This window comes from Oncorhynchus masou, chromosome 13 (assembly GCF_036934945.1).
Source record: "Oncorhynchus masou masou isolate Uvic2021 chromosome 13, UVic_Omas_1.1, whole genome shotgun sequence".
In the NCBI taxonomy this organism is placed as follows: Eukaryota; Metazoa; Chordata; class Actinopteri; order Salmoniformes; family Salmonidae; genus Oncorhynchus; species Oncorhynchus masou.
The window spans coordinates 49,763,519-49,783,205 of record NC_088224.1 but is presented as its reverse complement, the minus strand read 5'-3'; the positions used below and the strand labels follow the sequence as shown (position 1 = coordinate 49,783,205).

Sequence of the window (19,687 nt, the reverse complement as noted above, 5' to 3'; positions counted from 1 at the left end):
GGCTATAGATTAGAATTTAGTATAACGGGCCAACACACTATGGCGCGTGCTACCCAAAATGGGGATTTAAGGAGAGAGAAAAAGAGAAAGTACACGAGAGAAATATACATTTGGGTGCATTTGTCAGCAATACTTATTTTAACCCTACCCTTGCCCCGAACTGCCGCTCTTATGGGTCAGAATATAATGATGTAATTACATGGGGATGATCTCCGAGGATTCTCTGAGTGTACCGTTCAGCTGTTCGATGACGCACTTCTCCTGCGCACCTCCCTGCTCGTCCTCCCGATGTCAGTGTCCTTTTGGCTTAGGAGTCTGTTCCCTCACCCTTTGCTCTGGGAGGGGTCTTCTGAGGACAGACAGCTCTGTAGCTCAGAGCTCACAGCATAGGAATGAAACCCTTCACATACCACAATTCGATGGGAGATGGAGGCTAGGTGGTTCGACTTGAATTCACCCGCTTAGACACAGCCACTCATCCATAGCTTGGATAGAAAATGATTTATTTGTTGCGTTGCGTTCTGGGTTCGTTGACTTTTTAGACCTTGCTGCAGCTTGGGTCACGTAGTCTCCTTGTAAATTCTATAGTCACAAGTTTTCTACCCTTGGGTCAGAAGTGGGCGTAACCGCCTTTAGGGCAATTCTCTAGGCGTACCAAGTTAATTAATGAGGCAAGGTCTAGATAATATTCAAATCCAATTTTAGACAACTAACTTAACATTCCATTTTCCCCAAAACATCCTCTTTGATTTGGATATTTTCCATACAACGTACAATGTATAAACATCAACCATCTCTACTAGGAAAACTCTTCACGTAACAATGTTTTCGTAATAACGTCATCTATTACACTTTAATAACAAAACAAAAATTACATACCATATTCCATCTATCGTCATGACCACCATTGTGGCTGATGGAAATCATTGTTCCAAAGTCCCTTTATTTCATGCTTAATGTTCTGAGGCTGGTTCTCCATAGTAACAGGACAAAGAAATTTAACATGAAAAAAAAACATGTTATGATAGCTTATAGACAGTAGTAGGCAAATGAAGGGACAAAGTTCCAATATTAAGATTTTGGAATAACATTTATAGGGTCTATTTGTTGGTAATTGGCAATACACCCCTTTCGAATTTCGTCCCCTGTTCCTAAACACATCCATCCTATAGTGTAGGTTTTGAAGATTCATAATCTATGCTTGTAGTCATCAGAAGAAGATTGAGGAATGGTTGGTGGACCCAAGAAGTACAAGCCTCTGCACCATTCTCCAACCTCTGAAGTGTTGTCTTTGATGTGTGCATTTTCAAGTACCTTTTAATATTTAGTCCCTGTCTGTCTGGTAGAGTAGTGGTTATGGTGTTTGTCCCCCAAACCAGAGTTTGACATTTCATATCTGAGGAGAGCATTTTTTAGAGAGCCATTTTTGATGTTGCCTTTTGTTGGCATGAAAGAGCTAACGTGAAGATTGTAGAGGGGTAGGGGCTAGTTTCCATCAAATAGAACGACTGAGGTGACACCTTGTATAGAATGTCCTTTTAATAGAGTTGTGATAACATACTATGTCGTGGAGTAACAATATTATCCTTGTTTGCAAAAGCCAACTTTGACCTGGGGGCATGCTTTGTAGACCATTCAAAAGCGTTCCGATACCTTATACCCAAGAAAAAACCCACATGTTATGATAGCTTATAGACAGTGGTAGGCAAATGAAGGGACAAAGTTCCAATATTAAGATTTTGGAAAAACATTTCTAGGGTCTATTTGTTGGTAATTGGCAACACGCCCCTTTCGAATTTCGTCCCCTGTTCCTAAACACATCCATCCTATAGTGTAGGTTTTGAAGATTCATAATCTATGCTTGTAGTCATCAAAAGAAGATTGAGGAACGGTTGGTGGATCCAAGAAGTACAAGCCCCCACACCATTCTCCAACGTCTGAACCTCTTTTTCTATGGCTGGCCATGCTTTCCACCTGGCTACTCCTACCCCGGTCAACAGCACTGCACCCCCCACAGCAACTCGCCCAAGCCTTCCCCATTTCTCCTTCTTCCAAATCCGTTCAGCTGATGTTCTGAAAGAGCTGCAAAATCTGGACCCCTACAAATCAGCCTGCCGAAATTGTTGCCACCCCTATTACTAGCCTGTTCAACCTCTCTTTTGTGTCGTCTGAGATTCCCAAAGATTGGAAAGCAGCTGCGGTCATCCCCCTCTTCAAAGGGGGGGGACACTCTTGACCCAACATGCTACAGACCTATATCTATCCTACCATGCCTTTCTAAGGTCTTCCAAAGCCAAGTCAACAAACAGATTACCGACCATTTTGAATCTCACCATACCTTCTCTGCTATGCAATCTGGTTTCAGAGCTGGTCATGGGTGCACCTCAGCCACGCTCAAGGTCCTAAACGATATCTTAACCGCCATCGATAAGAAACATTACTGTGCAGCCGTATTCATTGATCTGGCCAAGGCTTTCGACTCTGTCAATCACCACATCCTCATCGGCAGACTCGACAGCCTTGGTTTCTCAAATGATTGCCTCGCCTGGTTCACCAACTACTTCTCTGATAGAGTTCAGTGTATCAAATCGGAGAGTCTGCTGTCCGGACCTCTGGCAGTCTCAATGGGGGTGCCACAGGGTTCAATTCTTGGACCGATTCTCTGTATACATCAATGATGTCGCTCTTGCTGCTGGTGAGTCTCTGATCCACCTCTACGCACACGACATCATTCTGTATACTTCTGGCCCTTCTTTGGACACTGTTAACAACTCTCCAGGCAAGCTTCAATGCCATACAACTCTCCTTCTGTGGCCTCCAATTGCTCTTAAATACAAGTAAAACTAAATGCATGCTCTTCAACCGATCGCTACCTCCACCTGCCCGCCTGTCCAACATCACTACTCGGGACGGCTCTGACTTAGAATACGTGGACAACTACAAATACTTAGGTGTCTGGTTAGACTGTAAACTCTCCTTCCAGACCCATATCAAACATCTCCAATCCAAAGTTAAATCTAGAATTGGCTTCCTATTTCGCAACGAAGCATCCTTAACTCATGCTGCCAAACATACCCTTGTAAAACTGACCATCCTACCAATCCTCGACTTTGGCGATGTCATTTACAAAATAGCCTCCAATACCCTACTCAACAAATTGGATGCAGTCTATCACAGTGCAATCCGTTTTGTCAACAAAGCCCCATATACTACCCACCATTGCGACCTGTACGCTCTCGTTGGCTGGCCCTCGCTTCATACTCGTCGCCAAACCCACTGGCTCCATGTCATCTACAAGACCCTGCTAGGTAAAGTCCCCCCTTATCTCAGCTCGCTGGTCACCATAGCATCTCCCACCTGTAGCACACGCTCCAGCAGATATATCTCTCTAGTCACCCCCAAAACCAATTCTTTCTTTGGCCGCCTCTGCTTCCAGTTCTCTGCTGCCAATGACTGGAACGAACTACAAAAATCTCTGAAACTGGAAACACTTACCTCCCTCACTAGCTTTAAGCACCAACTCTCAGAGCAGCTCACAGATTACTGCACCTGTACATAGCCCACCTATAATTTAGCCCAAACAACTACCTCTTTCCCTACTGTATTTAATTTATTTATTTTGCTCCTTTGCACCCCATTATTTTTATTTCTACTTTGCACATTCTTCCACTGCAAATCTACCATTCCAGTGTTTTACTTGCTATATTGTATTTACTTTGCCACCATGGCCTTTTTTTGCCTTTACCTCCCTTATCTCACCTCATTTGCTCACATCGTATATAGACTTGTTTATACTGTATTATTGACTGTATGTTTGTTTTACTCCATGTGTAACTCTGTGTTGTTGTATGCGTCAAACGGCTTTGCTTTATCTTGGCCAGGTCGCAATTGTAAATGAGAACTTGTTCTCAACTTGCCTATCTGGTTAAATAAAGGTGAAATAAAATAAATAAATAAAAAGTGTTGTCTTTGATGTGTGCACTTTCAAGTACCTTTTAGTATGTAGTCTCTGTCTGGTAGAGTAGTGGTTATGGTGACTGCTCCCCAAACCAGAGATTGAAATTTCAAATCTGAGGAGAGCATTTTTTAGAGAGCCATTTTTGATGTTGCCTTTTGTTGGCATGAAAGAGCTAACTTGAGGTTTGTACCCCCTAGTTCAAATCCCAGAGAACCAGTTAATGTCGCAACTTCTTTCTTGTTGCCTTTGTGGGCCTTGGGGGCATGCTTTGTAGACCATTCAAAAGCGTTCCGATACCTTGTCCCCAAGAAAAAACCCACATGTTATGATAGCTTATAGACAGTAGTAGGCAAATGAAGGGACAAAGTTCCAATATTAAGATTTTGGAATAACATTTCTAGGGTCTTTTTGTTGGTAATTGGAAACACGCCCCTTTCGAATTTCGTCCCCCGTTCCTAAACACATCCATCCTATAGTGTAGCTTTTGAAGATTCATAATCTATGCTTGTAGTCATCAGAAGAAGATTGAGGAGCGGTTGGTGGACCCAAGAAGTACAAGCCTCTGCACCATTCTCCAACCTTTGAAGTGTTGTCTTTGATGTGTGCATTTTCAAGTACCCTTTAATATTGAGTCACTGTCAGTCTGGTAGAGTAGTGGTTATGGTGTTTGCCCCCCAAACCAGAGTTTGAAATTTCAAATCTGAGGAGAAAATTTTTTAGAGAGCCATTTTTGATGTTGCCTTTTGTTGGCATGAAAGAGCTAACTTGAGGTTTGTACCCCCTAGTTCAAATCCCAGAGAACCAGTTAATGTCGCAACTTCTTTCTTGTTGCCTTTGTGGGCCTGAAAGAGCAAACAAGAGGTATGCAGGGGAAAATGAGCTTGTTCCCATCAAATAGCAAGAATGAAGTGACACCTTGTTTCAAATGTGATTTCAATAGAGTTGTGATAGCATACTATGCTGTGGAGTAACAATACAACCATACCCTGCAAAAGACAACTTTTACCTGGGGCCATTCTTTGTAGACCATTCAAAGGTGTTCGTAGTCTTGGTCCCCCTGAAGAAAGCCACATGTTAAGATAGCTTAAAAATAGTTGTAGTAGTAGTTATGGTGGTGAATTCCCAAAGGAGAGGTTGGGAGTTAAATTCCTTTCAAGAGCATGCCAACTTGCTTTTGTTGCCTTGACAGAACAATGTTGAGGTGGGGTTCCGGAAGGACATAGACAGCAAGGGAAATTGGATTATAAAATGTTAGGGTACAGCAACTGGTGTTGAGTAGGAGTGCTGATCTACGATCAAACCCACCCCTGTCCATATAATCTTATTCCAGAGACAACTGATTCAGAATGATCTAGGCAAAGCTGATCGTAGAAAAGTGCTCCTCTGTACGCATTTATGAAATGTCTCAGGCTAAGACTGCTGAACTGGAATCAGTACCCCCCATCCACCGTCAAAGTAATGTTATTCATTCTACTCACAAATGCTAAACAGATCCTAGTTCAGCACTCCTACTTCAAGCCACCAAGTGAATGTTGGGTATTGGGTGCTAAATGTCTTGAACAGTGGTTGAAATAGTACCCAATTGTCTTACTTGAGTAAAAGTAAAGATTTGTTAATAGAAAATGTTGAGTAAAAATGAAAGTCACCCAGTAAAATACTAAGTAAACGTCATTGCTAAAAGATACTTAAGTATCAGTGGTAAAAGTATAAATTATTTGACCTTCCATATATTAAGCAAACCAGACAGCACAATTCTCTTGTATTTTTATTTAAGAAATAGCCATGGGAACACTCAGACATAATTTACAAACGAAGCATGTGTTTAGTGAGTCCGCTAGATCAGAGGCAGTAGGGATGTTCTCTCGATAAGTGTGTGAATTGGACCATTTTCCTGTCCGGCTTTGCACTCAAAATGCAAAAAGTACTTTGGGGTGCCAGGGAAACTGTATGGAGTAAAAAAAATATTATTATTATTATCTTTAAAAAATGTGGCGAAGTAAAATTGAATGTTGTAAAGAAACGGAAAGAGTAAAAGTACAGATACAAAAAAAAGATGTAAACAGAATGTAGTGGAGTAGTTTAAATACATTTTTGTTAAGTAATTTACATTGGACTTGAAAGGAACACCGGTACCCCATGTATATAGCCTTGCTATTTTTATTTTACTGTGCTGATCTTAAATTATTTGTTACTTTTATTTCTTATTTTTTACTTAACACATTTTTCTGACAACTAAATTGTTGGTTAAGGGGGTTAATTTCAGCATTTCACTGTAAGGTCTACACATGTAGTATTCGGCGCATGTGACAAATACAATTTGATTTGTTACACATGAAAACATGTTGTGAACCTGGTTTGACATTATTGACGCTGTGCTGGCACCTAGTGTACATCAAGAAGACCTACACACACACACACACACACACACACACACACACACATACATAAGTTGCTCTTTTTTATTAGACATTAATATATATGTCCAATAAACAGATGTTCAAAAGTCGGAATGTAAAGCAAAAACGCCTGGAAAGTTATTCAAAAGCATCTGTAGTGAATCAAGCATCTTGGGGTTACCTGAAATAAGTCAAAGTATATATTTTAAATGTCCTAATTTATTTCATCTTTATTTTACTAGGCAAGATGAACTCAACAACATCGACACAAGTTACCGGTTATCGTTGGGAAACAGGATTAACACAGAGAGAACTTGGCAAAATACAATGTATGTTTCTGTAGTACGAGTAGGTATATATCATCGGTAACAATTGTGTACAAGCCACCTAGCTAATAAAATACTGGGGCTTGCGGTCATCAGTCACATTTCAACCACAGCGATTCCCCAATAATGAGGAGCAACAGAGTTCACCGGCAAATGCAGGAACACCGGAAATAATAACTAAACCAACGAATGAGAAATGGTGGAGGCTACCAGAACGAAGAGACATTTTTTTCAGAATAAACGTGCTGAGTGAAAAACGTAATTACATAGCTCACTCCCTACCCGGTATCTCATTCTACTGTTATACGACTCTGTACGCGTTGTTTGTTGGCAACCTTGTTATTTACGAAGTTTTTGGAACGGATTCCTGTTGGAACGTTCCGCAAATTATACCCACCCGGGATCCAGCAAAATAAAGGCAGTTATACAATATTAAAAACATTACAATACATTCACAACACACGGTGTGCCCTCAGTCACCTTGTCCTAGAGAGATTTACATGGTTATCAAAACATCACACCAGGGTAGGCCTAAACAAAACACAGCCTATGGAAAAAATGAATGGTGGAAAAAGGATTGGAACCATTTCCCTGTTTGACCTGTAGTTGTTATGGATATTATGACTCTACAGAGCCCCACAGTGGACGGGTCACAATATGTTACATTATATGTCATCTTGTTTTTACATGGCATTGTAGATTTTAGCAGTATATAGTATGCATTTTGGATGCTTTGTGTATTTGCAACGCTTTCAGACAATGGATTAATCGTAATTAAAAAATAGTGCACTAACATTACACAAAGTTATCTCAAGTCTGACAGCCCAAACAAAAACACACATTCTCAGTCAAAAACACAAGTCAGAACACAGCCTCTCGATTCTCTCGTGTGATTTCAGGTCCTCTGACTGGGAAAATGTCTTTCCACAATGAGAGCAGTGGTATGTCTTCTCCTCCTGTGTATTTGTATGTATTCTTTCATGCTCTTTCAGGTACCTTAACCGGGTAAATCTCTTTCCACAGTGGGAGCAGTGGTACGTCTTTTTTCCTGTGTGTATCCTCTCATGCTGGTTCAGGTTTCCTAACTGGGCAAAATGCTTTCCACAATGGGAACATTGGTAAGGCTTTTCTCCTGTGTGTATTCTCTCGTGCTCCTTCAGACTCCCTAACTGGGTACAACTCTTTCCACAATGGGAACATTGGAAAGGCTTTTCTCCTGTGTGTGTCCTCTCATGCCTTTCGACGCTCCCTAACCACCTAAAACTCTTTCCGCACAAGGAGCAGTGGTAAGGCTTCTCTTCTGTGTGTATTCTATTATGTGTTTTCAGGCTCCCTAACTGAGTAAAACTCTTTCCACACTGGGAGCAGTGATGTCGTCCTGCTGGTTTGGACGTCTCAGGGTCTGGTTCCCCTGAAGGACTCTTCCTGCTGTCAGAAGGAGGGTCTGGTCTCTCTCCTGTCAAAGACAAACCAATTATTTAATTAAACAGAGACCTGAATGAAACCTCCACATGATAAAACTTCCTATGATGTTTAATCTAGACTAGATTGCTCAATCACCTGAAGTCAGGTTTTACAAGTATTATTAAACCAACTTCAAAATGCAGGTCTCTGTGTGGTTCTTAGGATGTCCAGGCAGGTGATTCACTTCTAACCGAAGTCTTGCAGGTGTTTACATGGTTTGACACATCTGCCAGATCATCGAAAAATCTGATTTCAGTACGAGTGTATTATATGTTTTTCTCACCAATTTTGTTTGATCCAATTACAACTCCTCTACGGACTCCGGGGAGAGACGAAGGTCGAGAGCCATGCGTCCTCCTAGACACAACCCTGCCAAGCCGCACTGCACTTCCTGACACACTGCTAAAACACGACCCTGCCAAGTAGCACTGCACTTCCTGACACACTGCTAAAACAAGACCCTGCCAAGCCACACTGCACTTCCTGACACACTGCTAAAACACGACCCTGCCAAGCCACACTGCACTTCTTGACACACTGCTGAAACACGACCCTGCCAAGCCACACTGCACTTCTTGACACACTGCTCGCTGAAGTCAGCGTGCATGGGCCCAGCCGCCACAAGGAGTTGCTAGGGCGCTATGGGACAAGGACGTCCTGGCCGGCCAAACTCTTCCCCTAACCTGGACGATGTTGGGCCAATTGTGCGCCGCCCTATGGGACTCCCGATCACAGACGGTTGTGTTACTTCCTGGATTAGAACCAGGGACTGTAGTGACGCCTCACTGAGATGCAGTGTCTTTGACCGCTGGCCACCGTTCTGCTTAAATATTTATATTCCGAAGTCTGACATCGTGCTGATATTTATTCATTTATTTCTTGTTGTCTTGGAGATTTGTGTGTGTATTGGTAGGTATTACAGCACCGTTGGAGCTAGAAACATAAGCATTTTACTGCACCTCTTTTTGTAATGGATGAGAATTTAAACTTTACATTTTAACGCTGCATTTAAGACAATGTCATATTCATTCAGTCAAACAAACGCTCTGCAGCCTAGTTTAACAGTGATCTACGTTCTATGAATGCTGCTGGGAGCAAACTGGGGAACAGCTAGAGGAAAACAAACCTAACTGCATCCCCAGGCCAACAGACTATTAACAGACTGCATGCCCAGGCCCTGGTATATCACCAGACTGACTACAAAGAGGCACTGAACACACAAGTTACACTTTACCAATCTCATTGCAAATGGTGACGGAAACCCCAGAATTATATTTTCTGTAGTAAAGAAATTAGTTCAACCACTCGCTAATGCCTCCTTTGAATAAAGTACAATTTTTCAAATCCCCAAATCCGAAAAATAAAGAGCATTTACGTCAGTGTCCAACCTACCCGTTGGTTCAGACCTGCCCTCTGCTTCACACTGAGCCTCCCAGCTGCAGTTTCACTATATTCTCATTGAAAACCCCAACATCTGTCTGAAATGGTCAATTATATGAGGTCAACTACCTGCACCTTGGACCCTATTCCCACAAGAATCATACAATCAAAAATCACTTTAATTCAGGCACTGTGCCTAATTCCTTAAAACTGCCACCATCAAACCAACCTTGAGAAAATCTGCATGACACCCTGCTAGTCTGACAAGATACTACAGAACTACCTCTCTACCAACACTCTGCATGAACCCTTCCAGTCTGGCTGTATACAACTACAGAACTACCTCCCAACTACAGGCGGCTGGTTGAACCTTAATTGGGGAGCCACCGGGCTTCTACATCTGCATTGCTGTTTGGGGTTTTAGGCTGAGTTCCTGTATATCACTTTGTGACATTGACTGATGTGAAAAGGGCTTTATACAAATATATTTGATAACAAGGTGTGAAGAACATCATAGTATAGTAGTGGTACTAGTAGTGGAGCTAGTACAATAACAAGGAGTGGAGACCATCATAGTATAGTAGTGGTACTTGTACCAGAACAAGGTGTGGAGACCATCATAGTATGGTAGTGGAGCTAGTACAATAACAAGGTGTGGAGACCATCATAGGAACGCTGGTGTGGTCTGATATAGAAACACTGGTGTGGTCTGATATTGGTACACTGGTGTGGTCTGATATAGGTACACTGGTGCTGGTGTGGTCTGATATAGAAACACTGGTGTGGTCTGATGTAGGAACACTGGTGCTGGTGTGGTCTGATATAGAAACACTGGTGTGGTCTGATATAGGTACACTGGTGTGGTCTGATATAGTAACACTGGTGTGGTCTGATATAGGTACACTGGTGCTGGTGTGGTCTGATATAGAAACACTGGTGTGGTCTGATGTAGGAACACTGGTGCTGGTGTGGTCTCATATAGAAACACTGGTGTGGTCTGATATAGGTACACTGGTGTGGTCTGATATAGAAACACTGGTGTGGTCTGATATAGGTACACTGGTGCTGGTGTGGTCTGATATAGAAACACTGGTGTGGTCTGATGTAGGAACACTGGTTCTGGTGTGGTCTGATATAGGAACACTGGTGTGGTCTGATATAGGAACACTGGTGTGGTCTGATATAGGAACACTGGTGTGGTCTGATATAGGAACACTGGTGCTGGTGTGGTCTGATATAGGAACACTGGTGCTGGTGTGGTCTGATATAGGAACACTGGTCCTGGTGTGGTCTGATATAGGAACACTGGTGCTGGTGTGGTCTGATATAGGAACACTGGTGCTGGTGTGGTCTGATATAGGAACACTGGTGCTGGTGTGGTCTGATATAGGAACACTGGTGCTGGTGTGATCTGATATAGGAACACTGGTGCTGGTGTGGTCTGATATAGGAACACTGGTGCTGGTGTGGTCTGATATAGGAACACTGGTGCTGGTGTGGTCTGATATAGGAACACTGGTGCTGGTGTGGTCTGATATAGGAACACTGGTGCTGGTGTGGTCTGATATACACTGCTCAAAAAAATAAAGGGAACACTTAAACAACACAATATTGTTTACACTCCAAGTCAATCACACTTGTGTGAAATCAAACTGTCCACTTAGGAAGCAACACTGATTGACAATAAATTGCACCATGCTGTTGTGCAAATGGAATAGACAACAGGTGGAAATTATAGTCAATTAGCAAGACACCCCCAATAAAGGAGTGGTTCTGCAGGTGGAGACCACAGACCACGTCTCAGTTCCTATGCTTCCTGGCTGTTTTTTTTGGTCACGTTTGAATGCTGGCGGTGCTTTCACTCTAGTGGTAGCATGAGACGGAGTCTACAACCCACACAAGTGGTTCAGGTAGTGCAGCTCATCCAGGATGGCACATCAATGCGAGCTGTGGCAAGAAGGTTTGCTGTGTCTGTCAGCGTAGTCTCCAGAGCATGGAGGCGCTACATCAGGAGACGTGGAGGAGGCCGTAGGAGGGCAACAACCCAGCAGCAGGACCGCTACCTCCTCTTTTGTGCAAGGAGGAGCACTGCCAGAGCCCTGCAAAATGACCTCCAGCAGGCCACAAATGTTCATGTGTCTGCTCAAACGGTCAGAAACAGACTCCATGAGGGTGGTATGAGGGCCCGACATCCACAGGTGGGGGTTGTGCTTACAGCCCAACACCGTGCAGGACATTTGGCATTTGCCAGAGAACACCAAGATTGGCAAATTCGCCACTGGCACCCTGTGCTCTTCACAGATGAAAGCAGGTTCACACTGAGCACGTGACAGAGTCTGGAGATGCTGTGGAGAACGTTCTGCTGCCTACAACATCCTCCAGCATGACCGGTTTGGTGGTGGGTCAGTCATGGTGTGGAGTGGCATTTCTTTGGGGGGGCCACACAGTCCTCCATGTGCTCGCCAGAGGTAGCCTGACTGCCATTAGGTACCAAGATGAGATCCTCAGACCCCTTGTGAGACCATATGCTGGTGCGGTTGGCCCTGGGTTCCTCCTAACGCAAGACAATGCTAGACTTCATGTGGCTGGAGTGTGTCAGCAGTTCCTGCAAGAGGAAGGCATTGATGCTATGGACTGGCCCGCCCGTTCCCCAGACCTGAATCCAAATGAACACATCTGGGACATCATGTCTTGCTCCATCCACCAACGCCACGTAGCACCACAGACTGTCCAGGAGTTGGCGGATGCTTTCGTCCAGGTCTGGGAGGAGATCCCACAGGAGACCATCCGCCACCTCATCAGGAGCATGCCCAGGCGTTGTAGGGTGGTCATACAGGCACGTGGAGGCCACACACACTACTGAGTCTCATTTTGACTTGTTTAAGGACATTACATCAAAGTTGGATCAGCCTGTAGTGTGGTTTTCCACTTTAATTTTGAGTGTGACTCCAAATCCAGACCTCCATGGGTTGATAAATTTGATTTCCATTGATCATTTTTTGGTGCTTTTGTTGTCAGCACATTCAACTATGTAAAGAAAAAAGTATTTAATAAGAATATTTCATTCATTCAGATCTAGGATGTGTTATTTTAGTGTCCCCTTTATTTTTTTGAGCAGTGTAGGAACACTGGTGCTAGTGTGGTCTGATATAGTAACACTGGTGCGGTCTGATATAGGAACACTGGTGCTGGTGTGTTCTGATATAGGAACACTGGTGTTTGTGTGGTCTGATATAGGAACACTGGTGGTGTGGTGTTCTTGGGGTTGTACTCATCCTTCTTCTTCCTCCAAACACGGCGAGTGGAGTTTAGACCAAAAAGCTCTATTTTTGTCTCATCAGACCACATGACCTTCTCCCATTCCTCCTCTGGATCATCCAGATTGTCATTGGCAAACTTCAGACGGGCCTGGACATGCGCTGGCTTGAGCAGGTGGACCTTGCGTGCGCTGCAGGATTTTAATCCATGATGGCGTAGTGTGTTACTAATGGTTTTCTTTGAGACTGTGGTCCCAGCTCTCTTCAGGTCATTGACCAGGTCCTGCCGTGTAGTTCTGGGCTGATCCCTCAACTTTCTCATGATCATTGATGCCCCACGAGGTGAGATCCTGCACGGAGCCCCAGACCGAGGGTGATTAACCGTCATCTTGAACTTCTACCATTTTCTAATAATTGCGCCAACAGTTGCTGCCTTCTCACCAAGCTGCTTGCCTATTGTCCTGTAGCCCATCCCAGCCTTGTGCAGGTCTACAATTTTATCCCAGATGTCCTTACACAGCTCTCTAGTCTTGGCCATTATGGAGAGGTTGGAGTCTGTTTGATTGAGTGTGTGGACAGGTGTCTTTTATACATGTAATGAGTTCAAACAGGTGTGCAGTTAATACAGGTAATGAGTGGAGAACAGGAGGGCTTTATAGAAAAACTAACAGGTCTGTGAGAGCTGAAATTCTTACTGGTTGGTAGGTGATCAAATACTTATGTCATGCAACAAAATGCTAATTAATTACTTAAAAATCATACAATGTAATTTTCTGGATTTTTGTTTTACATTCCGTCTCTCACAGTTGAAGTGTACCTATGATACAAATTTACAGACCTCTACATGCTTTGTAAGTGGGAAAACCTGCAAAATTGCCAGTGTATCAAATACTTGTTCTCCCCATTGTGTGAGAATGCTGGTCATTGACTACAGCTCAGCGTTCAACACCAGTGCCCACGACACTCATCACTAAGCTAAGGACCCTGGGACGAAACACCTCGCTCTGCAACTGGATCCTGGACTTCCTGATGGGCCGCCCCCAGGTGGTAAGGGTAGGCCACAACACGTCTGCCACGCTGATCCTCAACACTGGGGCCCCTCAGAGGTGTGCACTTAGTCCCCTCCTGTACTCCCTGTTCACCCACGACTGCGTGGCCAAACACGACTCCAACAGCATCATTAAGTTTGCTCACAACAGCGGTAGGCCTGATCACCGACAACGATGAGGCAGCCTATAGGGAGGAGGTCAGAGACCTCAATGTGAGTAAGACAAAGGAGATGATCGTAGACTATAGGAAAAGGCGGGCCGAACAGGCCCCCATTGACATCGACGGGGCTGTAGTGGTTCAGGTGGAGGATTTGAAGTTCCTTGGTGTCCACATCACCAACAAACTATCATAGTCCAAACACACCAAGACAGTCAGGAAGAGGGCACGACCAAACCTATTCCCCCTCAGGAGACTGAAAAGATTTGGCATGGGTCCCCAGATCCTCAAAAGTTTCTACAGCTGCACCATCGAGAGCATCACCACCTGGTATGGCAACTGCTCGGCATCTGACTGTAAGGCGCTACAGAGGGTAGTGTGTACGGCCCAGTACATCACTGGGGCCAAGCTTCCTGCCATCCAGGACCTATATAATAGGCGGTGTCAGAGGAAAACCCATAAAATCGTTAGGCGCCCAAGTCATAGACTGTTTTCTCTGATACCGCACGGCAAGCGATACCGGAGCGCCAAGTCTAGAACCAAAAGGCTCCTTAACAGCTTCTACCCTCAATCCATAAGACTGCTGAACAATTAATAAAATGGCAACTGGACTATTTACATTGCCCTCCCCCCCATTCGTTTTAAACACTGCTGCTACTCGCTGTTTATTATCTATACATTTGACTATTTTCTACATTGTAGAATATTAGTGAAGACATCAACACTATGAAATAACACATATGGAATTTTGTAGTAACCAAAAAAAGTGTTGAATCGAAATAGATTTCAGATTCTTCTGAGTCGCCACCATTTGGCTTGATATTTAAGGATTTGATGTTGTTTATTGATTTGATGTCATTATACATATATTTTTTGTGCCACTTATTTGAAAAGTGTGTTACAAATAAGATGTTACTGTTATTAGTATTATTATATAGTGCCAATCCACTTTTCTAGACAAAGGACAAAGTCAGGATATTTTGGAGGCTTTCAGTTGGAAAATATACTGCAGGACTATTCACAGATTGTTGATGAACATTCTTCTCATCTTTCTGTCTATAAAACAGTACTGCAATGTAGAGAAATGCATTTCACTATACATTTATGTTCCCTGAACTGATTTTAAACCCCAGATTTCAGCATATATTTCAGTTTCCTGAACTGATTTTAAACCCCAGATTTCAGCATATATTTCAGTTCCCTGAAGCGATTCCAACCTCTGACTTCAGAATATGTTTTTAATGAGAATCTTAGCTAGAACACGTAACTTTCAAGTTATCAACAATTGCTTCAGTAGAGGTCTGAAGAAAATATCTCAGAACAAGCACACTGAATGTGGTGAATGGAACAGCTTCTGAAGAGAAGATACGATCCATCACATCCACAACCGTTATGTATGTTACTGACATCATAAAGCTGAAAAAAACATACTGACAATGAAAAGCAGGAACTAATTATAAACCTTATAAAACATACTGACAATGAAAATCAGGAATTATTATAAAACATTGATGAAATTTCACTTTCCAGAGAAAGTTTCAAGATGATCTGATATCAGATTTCCTAAAACCTTTATGGATGTTCCATTGCCTCTCTCTTCCATTGGGTCTGTACTGTTACATTGCCTGTCCCAGTCAACCCCCCTATCTTTGGGTCTGTACTGTTACATTGCCTGTCCCCCACAATCTTTACAATACTTTAAAACAACACTCAAGACTCTTCCATTGGGCCTGTACTGTTTCATTAACATGTCCATAACTAATACTGGGGGACAGCTATGTCGATGACATCACCAGCTATGAGTGGAAAACAAGATCCGGGAAGCCCATTCTAAAATAAATTAAATATGATTGGCTGAAAAGCCTTTTGGAGACTTGGCCACCTGCTCTATAATGATCAGAATTCATGCAATGACCTGTTTATAGGCCTTAAAGCTGCAACATATCACTTTTTGGGTGACCTGACCAACTTCACATAGAAAATGTGTGTTATAGATCTGTCATTCTCATTTATAGCAAGTCTAAGAAGTCAAAGATCTGATCTATGTGCGGTATGTCTATGCTTCCAATTCTTAAGTGTTGTTTTTGAGTCTATTATCTTCAAACTGCTGAAAATATTTGAGGTTTTGGAAAATGTATTTAACAGCGGTTTAGATAATACAATGATTGTGACAAAACAAGCTCGGAGTGTAGACATACTGAACTATCACAATTTTATCAAATGGTGGAGAGATTTCTGCATATTGAACCTTTAAGGATAATTATCACTGTGGTTCAGGTTCACTTTTATGCAAAATCACCCTTAGAAATGTTGTAAAAATTGATTAAATGCTTCCCAACATCTTTAACGGTTTGTTGGTGGACCCCCCTCTTTGTAGCTTCATCAATTCCTACAGAACATATCCAAGTGGCTAATTAGAATATTGGGACATTGTTTGAAGCCACTTCAGCAACAATGTTGACATTCTGAAATGTGACCTCTGACCTGCCATAGGGAATGGATGAGACAGCAAAATTTTCTGCTTGGCTAGAAACTATAGACCGAACAACAAGTGTGATTGGCCAGAAACTATAGAATGAACAACCAGTGTGATTGGCCAGAAACTATAGAATGAACAACCAGTGTGATTGGCCAGAAACTATAGAATGAACAACCAGTGTGATTGGCCAGAAACTATATAATGAACAACCAGTGTGATTGGCAAGAAACTATAGAATGAACAACCAGTGTGATTGGCCAGAAACTATAGAATGAACAACCAGTGTGATTGGCAAGAAACTAAAGAATGAACAACCAGTGCTTTTGTCTCTCAACCTCAGAAATATAACTAATGACTGTCTGATGTCCAGATTATATCTGTTAGAGACATTTAGAAATATAACTAATAACTGTCTCATGTCCAGATTATATCTGTTAGAGACATTTAGAAATATAACTAATGACTGTCTGATGTCCAGATTATATCTGTTAGAGACATTTAGAAATATAACTAATAACTGTCTCATGTCCAGATTATATCTGTTAGAGACATTTAGAAATATAACTAATGACTGTCTGATGTCCAGATTATATCTGTTAGAAATATAACTAATGACTGTCTCATGTCCATATTATATCTGTTAGAAATATAACTAATGACTGTCTCATGTCCAGATTATATCTGTTAGAGACATCTATAAATATAACTAATGACTGTCGGATGTCCAGATTATATCTGTTAGAGACATTTAGAAATATAACTAATGACTGTCTGATGTCCAGATTATATCTGTTAGAGACATTTAGAAATACAACTAATGACTGTCTGATGTCCAGATTATATCTGTTAGAAATACAACTAATGACTGTCTCATGTCCAGATTATATCTGTTAGAAATATAACTAATGACTGTCTGATGTCCAGATTATATCTGTTAGAGACATTTAGAAATATAACTAATGACTGTCTGATGTCCAGATTATATCTGTTAGAGACATTTAGAAATACAACTAATAACTGTCTCATGTCCAGATTATATCTGTTAGAGACATTTAGAAATATAACTAATGACTGTCTGATGTCCAGATTATATCTGTTAGAAATATAACTAATGTCTGTCTCATGTCCAGATTATATCTGTTAGAAATATAACTAATGACTGTCTCATGTCCAGATTATATCTGTTAGAGACATTTAGAAATATAACTAATGACTGTCTCATTTTGGTATCAGAAAGAACAAGTATTTGTAGATATGTTTGATATTGAATAGAATGTTTTATAGAATTATTTATAGTATATAGAATTAATATAGAAATGCTGACTGTACACAGCGTTGTATGGAAGTTGTTTATTTGTATACAGAATATCCCTCTATTTGTCATGACCCCTCGTGGCCAATTGTAGGTGCGTTTCATTAGTTGGATTATGGGAAGACGGGGTCAGTTGAAGTCTACATGGAACAGATGATGGGTGCCTATATAGAAGACGCCAGATACAGTTTTCACCATTTAATATCATTGTTTTATATAGTTTTATTGTGGATTATACCTCTGGATTGACCTTTTGACTTCAAGCTTTTCACCTTCATAATTGCTGTAGCATTTGAACATCAATATCCACTGGAATCTGTCAATGCTTCCTTGTTGTAGCTTTAAACCAACTCCTTGAAGTGTCCATGACATCACCACTTCCTATCAAACCAACTCCTTGAATACTCTACTACTTAACGTTTGCAGTTGTCTATTAAACACAATTTTCAAAGTAATATTTGTTTCCCTTTAGTGTGTTTATACTTTCATGTATTTATATATCACTTTTCAACAGGAAAAGTAAAAAGTAAAAATCACTGGAGGACGTCATGAACAATTCATATAGTACAAAAACATATTCAAGTGTAGAATGCCCTTTTAAAAATCACACGAGTTCAACAACTGCAGTGTGTGCCCCTATTTTTTAAGATAGTACTCACTGGTGTTAATCAGATCTCCAGTCTTCTCTTCTTCGTCCTCCTCTAATGTGACAGTAATCTCCCCCTCTTCATCCTTCATTAAAAAAACGTGGTCATCTTCTTTCACTGTCACAGTAACCTCCTCCACTCCAAAAACGGCTTCCTCCGCTTTCTCTTCCTCCTCTTCTTTTACTGTAACATCCTCCTCCTCTTTCACTCTGAACGCATCTTTCTCTTCTTCTTTCACGGTAACAGCCCCACCCTCTACTTGATTTTGTATTGTAACAGCCTCCTCTTCCTCCTCCTCTTTGACGAGAGCTTCTTTCTCCGTCCAGCAGACGTCCTCTTCTTTATCAGGAGGAGAGTAGTTTGGTGAACTCATGGTCGTGGATAATATCTAATTAGCATTAGCGACTAGACTAGTGCTAATTTAACCAGCCAGCTAGTTGACTTACAACGTAAATATAAAATTAAATAAGGTAGCTCGTTGTTTCCGCATAAGTATGTTTAAATCATAGTGGCAAATAAACCACGAAATTGTCTAAAGTTCTTGAATGTTCCGACTTTGTTGTTGAGCGAGCCACCAAGGTGGCTGCAGGTGTTGAAGAAGCGTTCCGTCCACTAAATTATACGTCACAGTAGAAACATCACCTGAAAGACACATATCGCCATCTGCTGTCTGAAAGGAGTAAACGCAGTTGGGGAGGGAAAACCTTTTTTTCCCTTCAATGAATTATAATATTATAAAGCAGTTTAGGGAAACGTTTTTTTCCTCTCCATTAAATATGAATATTATTTCAACACATACAAAGAGCAACAAGTGTTGTTTGAATAGTTCAGATTTGTAATGAGATTTTAAAACAAACTCTACATCTCCTCCACATCTGGATTCCTGATTCAGTCAAATAACTAGTTATCAAAATAAGCAACTAGTCATTGATAACCTTGATAGAGATGAGCAAAAATTACTGTATAAAATAAAATAAATAAAAACTTACCCACTACCAGGATATGTTTGCCACCAAACCTGGTTACCTCTCTGCTAGGAGGCTGAAACTTGGCCATAAGTGGATCTTCCAGCAAGACACATCAACATCCACGAAGAAATTTTTATAAAATCAAATATACGTACAGAACTTGTCTGATGCTTTACCATGCTTTAACCTGTCTGGCACCAGTGGGACAGGTAGCGTCCCACCTCGAAAACAGCAAGTGAAATTGGTTGGATCCTGTATTTTACATTATAGCCATTAGATATATATGATTAAATA

At 41.6% G+C, this 19,687-nt stretch overlaps 1 protein-coding gene across 2 annotated transcripts; it reads right to left on the bottom strand.

Annotated features, from left to right (window-relative positions):
- Positions 1–5,716: 5,716 nt before the first annotated feature.
- Positions 5,717–19,033, bottom strand: LOC135552487 (zinc finger protein 239-like). 2 transcript variants are annotated; one of them, XM_064984159.1, is made up of 3 exons: positions 18,438–19,033; positions 7,677–8,136; positions 5,717–5,901 (listed from the first exon to the last, which is right to left on the bottom strand). In XM_064984159.1, exons 1-3 carry the CDS (start codon positions 18,796–18,798, stop codon positions 5,793–5,795), a joined length of 930 nt encoding a protein of 309 aa, XP_064840231.1. In that variant the 5' UTR covers positions 18,799–19,033; the 3' UTR covers positions 5,717–5,792. The 2 variants fall into 2 exon arrangements, with proteins under 2 accessions (XP_064840231.1, XP_064840230.1); XM_064984158.1 differs by having other exon boundaries at positions 5,717–8,136.
- Between the last annotated feature and the right edge of the window lie 654 nt (positions 19,034–19,687).

Bases quoted from the DNA above. Each gene is read 5' to 3' on its own strand.
- LOC135552487 (XM_064984158.1), bottom strand. From the start codon at position 18,798: ATGAGTTCACCAAACTACTCTCCTCCTGATAAAGAAGAGGACGTCTGC. The intron at 8,137-18,437 runs GTGAGTACTATC...TGTCTTTGACAG, and splicing joins TGGAGATCTGATTAACACCA to GAGAGAGACCAGACCCTCCT.